This window comes from Oncorhynchus tshawytscha, linkage group LG02, assembly GCF_018296145.1.
Source record: "Oncorhynchus tshawytscha isolate Ot180627B linkage group LG02, Otsh_v2.0, whole genome shotgun sequence".
NCBI lineage: Eukaryota > Metazoa > Chordata > Actinopteri > Salmoniformes > Salmonidae > Oncorhynchus > Oncorhynchus tshawytscha.
Genome location: NC_056430.1, coordinates 6,847,314 through 6,855,555, shown reverse-complemented (window position 1 = coordinate 6,855,555; position 8,242 = coordinate 6,847,314). Strand labels below are relative to the sequence as shown.

Genomic DNA, 8,242 nt, shown 5'->3' with positions numbered 1-8,242 from the left:
TACCACAGGTGGACCTACAATCAAGTTGAGAAACATCTCAAGGATGATCAATGGAAAACAGGATGCACCGGAGCTCAATTTCTACAAAGCAAATTGTCTGTCTGTTTTTTTTCAATACATTCGCAAAAATGTCTTAAACCTGTTTTCACTTAGTCATGGATTTATTTTTGAATCCATTTCAGACTAAGGTTGTAATACTGACGCAGGATTCCCCAACTAGCGTCCCGCGAGTGGCTTTATTTTGCATTTATTGTTGGACATTAAAAACTAAAATCTAATTCATAAAGCCCTTTTTACATCAGCCACCAGGAAATCAGCTCCAAGTGATTTTAATTTTGTAAACCGGTTCCAAGTATTCCCACGCAGAGAGAAACACAAGATCATATATAAACGTAGGCAAAGTTTGAAAAATATCTGTTAGGGCTTCTTGCGGTCAATTTGCAGTCTGCTAATTATTTTTGGGATTACGTTCCAGGCCCCCCAACCATCTGAACAACAAACTTTGTATTTTTTTTGTAATTGACCTGCAGAATCTAGTTGATGATCACAGCCTTTGAGCCATCATAATGCATTAAGACCCCCTAATATATCACCCTAAAGCCATCATAATGCATTAAGACCCCCTAATATATTACACTAAAGCCATCATAATGCATTAAGACCCCCTAATATATCACCCTAAAGCCATCATAATGCATTAAGACCCCTAATATATCACCCTAAAGCCATCATAATGCATTAAGACCCCTAATATATCACCCTAAAGCCATCATAATGCATTAAGACCCTAATATATCACCCTAAAGCCATCATAATGCATTAAGACCCCTAATATATCACCCTAAAGCCATCATAATGCATTAAGACCCCTAATATATCACCCTAAAGCCATCATAATGCATTAAGACCCCTAATATATCACCCTAAAGCCATCATAATGCATTAAGACCCCTAATATATCACCCTAAAGCCATCATAATGCATTAAGACCCCTAATATATCACCTAAAGCCATCATAATGCATTAAGACCCCTAATATATTACACCCCCCTAAAGCCATCATAATGCATTAAGACCCCTAATATATCACCCTAAAGCCATCATAATGCATTAAGACCCCTAATATATCACACTAAAGCCATCATAATGCATTAAGACCCCTAATATATCACCCTAAAGCCATCATAATGCATTAAGACCCCTAATATATCACCTAAAGCCATCATAATGCATTAAGACCCCTAATATATCACCCTAAAGCCATCATAATGCATTAAGACCCCTAATATATCACCCTAAAGCCATCATAATGCATTAAGACCCCTAATATATCACCCTAAAGCCATCATAATGCATTAAGACCCCTAATATATTACACTAAAGCCATCATAATGCATTAAGACCCCTAATATATCACCCTAAAGCCATCATAATGCATTAAGACCCCCTAATATATTACACTAAAGCCATCATAATGCATTAAGACCCCTAATATATTACACTAAAGCCATCATAATGCATTAAGACCCCTAATATATTACACTAAAGCCATCATAATGCATTAAGACCCCTAATATATTACACTAAAGCCATCATAATGCATTAAGACCCCTAATATATCACCCTAAAGCCATCATAATGCTTTAAGACCCCTAATATATTACACTAAAGCCATCATAATGCATTAAGACCCCCACCCTAATATATCACCCTAAAGCCATCATAATGCATTAAGACCCCTAATATATCACCCTAAAGCCATCATAATGCATTAAGCCCCTAATATTTCACCCTAAAGCCATCATAATGCATTAAGACCCCTAATATATTACACTAAAGCCATCGTAATGCATTAAGACCCCTAATATATGACCCTAAAGCCATCATAATGCATTAAGACCCCTAATATATCACACTAAAGCCATCATAATGCATTAAGACCCCTAATATATCACCCTAAAGCCATCATAATGCATTAAGACCCCTAATATATTACACTAAAGCCATCATAATGCATTAAGACCCCCCCCAATATATTACACTAAAGCCATCATAATGCATTAAGACCCCACCACCCTAATATATGACCCTAAAGCCATCATAATGCATTAAGACCCCTAATATATCACACTAAAGCCATCATAATGCATTATGACACCACCACCCTAATATATCACCCTAAAGCCATTATAATGCATTATGACCCCACCACCCTAATATATCACCCTAAAGCCATCATAATGCATTAAGACCCCTAATATATCACCCTAAAGCCATCATAATGCATTAAGACCCCTAATATATCACCCTAAAGCCATCATAATGCATTAAGACCCCTAATATATCACCCTAAAGCCATCATAATGCATTAAGACCCCTAATATATCACCCTAAAGCCATCATAATGCATTAAGACCCCTAATATATCACCCTATATCACCCTAATATATCACACTAAAGCCATTATAATGCATTATGACTCCCCCACCCCAATATCACACTAAAGCCATTATAATGCATTATGACCCCCACCACCCTAATATCACCCTAAAGCCATTATAATGCATTATGACCCCCCCACCCCAATATAAATCAAACCATATCATAAAAACAGGCAAATACAGTAAATACTATTGACAGGTGTATAGATCATTTATTGAACAACAAAGAGTCATGGTCCCAGATCACTCGTGTTCCTCGCTGCGTAGCCTGGCGTTGGGGTTGGTGATCTTGATGGCCAGCTGAGCTGCCCTCTCCACGATCAACTTCCTGTTCTTAGACGACACGTTGTGGGCTATCTCTGCAGCATGGGTCCTGTGGAGGGGAGGGTGGTTATAGTAACAACACACAAGAGGGCAAAAGGGGAGATTTCATTTCTCCCTGGAAACAACTGGATGTCATCAGGGTCAATTCAATTTCAATTCAGGAAGTAAACCACGAAATTGTAATTCCTCAATGCTTATTTAATTGAAAATGGAATTAGACCCAACTAGATGTATAGGTCATTATACGCAGGACATCTACAGGACACACATACACAAGGGTAAATCCACATAGCCTGGTCAAGCAGACAGACCACTACCCTCCCATTTAATATCAGAATGTGAGCTAGTGTGAGATCAGGCTGTTTTTAAACCAGCACAGGACACAAACATAAGCCAAAAGGAAATATTGCACTTGAATGAACACCTCAAAATAATGAATAGGATTCTAAGAAAAAAGACTCACAAGACGTAGACAAACCATAACATTACACCACATGCTGAACTATCAGTCTACTTTCTACCCCTGGGCTACGTTCAGTAGACAAACCATAACATTACACCACATGCTGAACCATCAGTCTACTTTCTACCCCTGGGCTACGTTCAGTAGACAAACCATAACATTGCACCACATGCTGAACCATCAGTCTACTTTCTACCCCTGGGCTACGTTCAGTAGGCAACCCAAACGTTGTTCATGAACTGTCCTGAATAAAGCCAACAGGACTCCTTATTATACATGTCTATTATATGAGTTGTATATAACATCTTTTTCTACAGTGAATGTTCCACAAACGTGGTGCCCTGCTGAACGAAGCCCCGCTGAGCTGAACGATCACAGGTGGGATTCCATTTCTGAACCCTTCTTGTCATGGATTTAACAATGCTGAAATGTTCATCCAGTCAATGCTTACACCAATCCAATGCTTTTAAAGCTGTGACGGGGGAGAGCCCAAGTGTACACTTTCAGAGGAAGGAATAAATAAATATCGGAACATACTTGTTGCTCATCATGAGAACCTCCAGCTCTCTGATGTTGTGGACCAGGAACTTCCTGAAGCCGGAGGGCAGCATGTGTTTGGTCTTCTTGTTGCTGCCGTAGCCGATGTTGGGCATCAGCATCTGGCCTTTGAAGCGCCGCCGCACCCTGTTGTCGATACCACGGGGTTTTCGCCAGTTTTGCTACAAAAAGATAAAAACATAAGTGAGGCGAGTAGTAAGGCGATATCCTGCAAATACAGTAGCCAGCTAGCGCGGTGACTAAACTGGTCAGGAAAGGGCTTAGGACAGTTAAGACAGACCGTTCACCTGCTCCCTTCCTTAAAGACGCACTCCAGGATCTTAAAACACAAATTCGTAACACAAATTGGATTCGTAAAAGACTAAAAAAATTGTAGGACATATCATACGAAATGGATGATGTAAAACAAGTTATTTTTAAAAAGGGCACCTTTTGGATTGCGAGCACCACTTTCAAAACTATCGGCTGTAGAACAGTTTAAATAACATGGAACGGCTGGGGAGTCGAGGAGAGGTTGTAAAACACCTACCCTAACGAATACAACCCTGGGGAGTCAAGGAGAGGTTGTAAAACGCTTACCCTAACGAATACAACCCTGGGGAGTCGAGGAGAGGTTGTAAAACACCTACCCTAACGAATACAACCCTGGGGAGTCGAGGAGAGGTTGTAAAACACCTACCCTAACGAATACAACCCTGGGGAGTCAAGGAGAGGTTGTAAAACGCTTACCCAACCCTGGGGAACGAATACAACCCTGGGGAGTCGAGGAGAGGTTGTAAAACGCTTACCCTAACGAATACAACCCTGGGGAGTCGAGGAGAGGTTGTAAAACGCTTACCCTAACGAATACAACCCTGGGGAGTCGTTGTAAAACGCTTACCCTAACGAATACAACCCTGGGGAGAGGTTGTAAAACACCTACCAACCCTGGGGAATGAAAACACCTACAACCCTGGGGAGTCGAGGAGAGGTTGTAAAACACCTACCCTAATGAATACAACCCTGGGGAGTCGCCCTACCCTAATGAGTACAACCCTGGGATTCAAGGAGGAGGTAAAACGCCTACCCTAATGAGTACAACCCTTGTAAAACACCTACCCTAATGAATACAACCCTGGGGAGTCGAGGAGAGGTTGTAAAACGCCTACCCTAATGAGTACAACCCTAGGGATTCAAGGAGAGGTTGTAAAACGCCTACCCTAATGAGTACAACCCTAGGGATTCAAGGAGAGGTTCCTAGGGATTCAAGGAGAGGTTGTAAAACGCCTACCCTAATGAATACAACCCTGGTTCAGCCCATTAACGTAGCAAAGATTCAAATACTGTTTGTTACAATTAATTATATAGCGGCCAACATCAACCGTACCTTGACTTTGACATAGCGGTCCGACTGATGTCTGATGAACTTCTTCACCCTCTTCTTGACGATCTTGGGCCTTTTCAGAGGCCTCAATGCTGCCATGTTGCCTGGAGGAACAGAAACCGCCTGTTAGCAGTACCCGGGAGGAAGCAAGTCTTTTCACCATCATATTTAAAAGATCTTTTATTTAGCTACCCACAGGGGTTGTTAGCCAAGTGTCTCGTTTGAGACCAGCTACTACTCATTGAGGCATCAGGTAACCTAGCGTTTAGAGGCAAGTCGGTAAACGGAGGGTTGCCAGTTTGAATCCCAGGTCTGAAAGGAAAAATCTTGCTGGATGTGAGGTGGCAACCGGAGGGTTGCTGGAAGTCTAGATGTCATTGCCTGTTGTTGTGCCCTTGAGCATAAGACCTAACCCCCCCAACACATCACCTGCTCCCCAGGAGCCCTAGCTGCTGTTTAGTCTGCAACGACCGGATGTTCCGGTTTTCAGGGGAAATGTAACGAGCCTGTGACACGACTTCAGCGTTTGGACATTGACGGGATTGGTTGAATAGTGCAGAAAAAAGAAAAACACAGCTTTTCTTCTTGTCCACACCACAACATACGCCTGACACATTAGGTTAGGCCCCAGTGTAACAGGTTAGGCCCCAGTGTAACGGCCCCAGTTTAACAGGTTAGGCCCCAGTAGGCCCCAGTTAGTGCCCCAGTGTAACAGGTTAGGCCCCAGTGTAACAGCCCCAGTGTAACCCCCAGTGTAACATGTAACAGGTTAGGCCCCAGTGTAACAGGTTGGGCCCAGTGTAACGCCCCAGTGTAACAGGTTAGGTTAACAGGCCCCAGTGTAACAGGTTAGTGTAACCCCAGTGTAACAGGTTAGGCCCCAGTGTAACAGCCCCCCAGTGTAACAGGTTAGGCCCCAGTGTAACGGCCCCAGTGTAACAGGTTAGGCCCCAGTGTAACGGCCCCCAGGTTAGGCCCCAACTCCAACCTGTATTGTGTGTGTCTCTTTCGTGAGGCTAGGATAAAAGCTGAAGTCAATTAGGTTAGCAAAGTAAAATAGCTTAATGTAGCCATCTCGATGCATTTAGCTAGGCTAGCAGGCTACCTTTATTGGTTGGCTGGATGAGTTTGCATTCAATTGACTAATTAGTCCCAAAAAAATAATGGATTACCTTTATTTAACTAGGCAAGTCAATTAAGAACAAATTCTTATTTACAATGACGGCATACCCCAGACAAACCCTAATGATAATGGGCCAATTGTGCGTCGCCCTGTGGGACTCCCAATCAAATCAAATGTTATTTGTTACATGCACCGAATAGAACAGGTGTAGACCTCACAGTGAAATGCTTACTTACAAGCCCTTAACCAACAATGCAGTTAGGAAAAATACCTAAAATGGAAGAGATAAAAGTAATTAAATGTAAGGAATCGAACCAGGGTCTGTAGTGACGCCTCTAGCACAGAGATGCAGAGCTTTAGACCGCTGCGCCACTCAGGAGCCCAAAATCATCATGTATAGTATTCCTCAAAACACTGGTCACTGTGTGTGTGTGTGTGTGTAGGTTTAGCGTATGAAATGACTGCCAATTGTTCTCTTGAACGCAAACTCTTCCAGCCACACAATAAAATGTATCTTGCTAGCCAATTCCCCCAAGTTGACTGGTTAATATACCCGCATCATTTGTAACAACTTGTTCATTTTGATGTGCAGTGTTTCACGCTTCAGTAGAGATATTTGGCAGCGAAAGGACAAATAGGCTGCTGTGATCACAGACATGATGGGACAGCCACGTCCCTTTAGTTGACAACTAGTCATATGGTCTCAGAAAACGAACCCGCCTAGTTTCCCCAACTTTTAGTTACGTGTAGTCAAACCCATAGACCGAATGAATACACTAGCATATATCATTTGGACAACTATGGATCTGCAACAACAAAAGACCCGTCGCTGTTAGTAGAGTTAAATAACGTTAGCGGCTACTTTTAAACATCATTTGGTCGGACATTGCAGTGTCCGTCTTTATAACAACCACACATCTACAATAATGATAAAATATATAAAGTTCGACTGAATATATAATAAATATGGTTGATTTTAATGGATTAAAGTGATATAATTATAACGATGCTGTCAGATTATCACGTTCACTTACGGTTCGGTCTTGTATGCCTATCTGGAGGCAGATGAAGGAAAGAGGGTGGAGATTGTTCTTCCTTCCTCTTCCGTGTCTTTCAAACAAATATTTAAATAACTAAACCAAGATAGATCACAACCTGTCGTTTCCAATGGAAATAAATTAGTCCTAGTGGGCAGAGCCAAGATTCTATTGGCTCGTTCTAGTATTATTTGCATATTTCCGTTAAGGAACGCCTACTCTGTGAAGTGCGCATGTGTAATAACTCAATTCGCCTTCCCACTTCTCGTAAACAACGCGATTTTTTACAACTTTGGCAAAGGATAAATTCTTCAAAGCGTAGTCCACTCTGTTCATAACAGATTTCTAGGTTTTGGAAATAAAAAACTATATTGAGATCAAATGTTTTATCGGTTAGAAAATGTGCAGATTGTCGGACGAAATCCATTTTCCATCATCTTCCACTGCTGGCCACATGGCTACCATATTTGGTAGTGAGTGGAAACGCCAAGCGGATGGTTCACATTTATACATCCAGTGAAATATCTGTCACATTGTTCTATCTGTGACTAAGCTTCTTCTTCTTCTATGGGTTTTATGGCGGACTACAACCCTGAAAGGTGTATTGCCGCCACCAACTGGACGGGTTGAAAAAAACAAGGCAAAACAAAAATCCATTCGTGATAGGGGAAAACTAACTTATCCTGGACCTCCTCTCCACCTTGGCAGTGCGATTAATTACCACAGCTATAAAGGCCACAATGTCCACCTTCTTAATAACCTTTAAAATATCAGGGTCCTGCTGGTGAAATGGAACCCCTGTAGCCTGCAGTGAAGGCCTATCCACTTTAACCACGTCCAAAATCTATACAGTGATCACACTGCATTGGTCTTGGGATAAATGCTATGACTATGTAGTTTATATACCCCAACTGCACTTGAGTAGGGATGAGA

The 8,242-nt window shown here is 41.8% G+C and overlaps 1 protein-coding gene across 1 annotated transcript; it reads right to left on the bottom strand.

Annotated features, from left to right (window-relative positions):
• Nucleotides 1-2,628: 2,628 nt before the first annotated feature.
• Nucleotides 2,629-7,783, bottom strand: LOC112221973 (60S ribosomal protein L32). Its single transcript, XM_042329792.1, has 4 exons — nucleotides 7,307-7,783; nucleotides 5,153-5,253; nucleotides 3,766-3,947; nucleotides 2,629-2,814 (listed from the first exon to the last, which is right to left on the bottom strand). Exons 2-4 carry the CDS (start codon nucleotides 5,246-5,248, stop codon nucleotides 2,685-2,687), a joined length of 408 nt encoding a protein of 135 aa, XP_042185726.1. The 5' UTR covers nucleotides 5,249-5,253; nucleotides 7,307-7,783; the 3' UTR covers nucleotides 2,629-2,684.
• Between the last annotated feature and the right edge of the window lie 459 nt (nucleotides 7,784-8,242).

What these genes read in the sequence shown, in the direction of transcription:
- LOC112221973 (XM_042329792.1), bottom strand. Translation starts at nt 5,248, where the DNA reads ATGGCAGCATTGAGGCCTCTGAAAAGGCCCAAGATCGTCAAGAAGAGG. An exon ending in ACCGCTATGTCAAAGTCAAG is followed by an intron (nt 3,948 to 5,152) that starts GTACGGTTGATG and finishes ATCTTTTTGTAG; the next exon opens with CAAAACTGGCGAAAACCCCG. An exon ending in GTTCTCATGATGAGCAACAA is followed by an intron (nt 2,815 to 3,765) that starts GTATGTTCCGAT and finishes TCCCCTCCACAG; the next exon opens with GACCCATGCTGCAGAGATAG.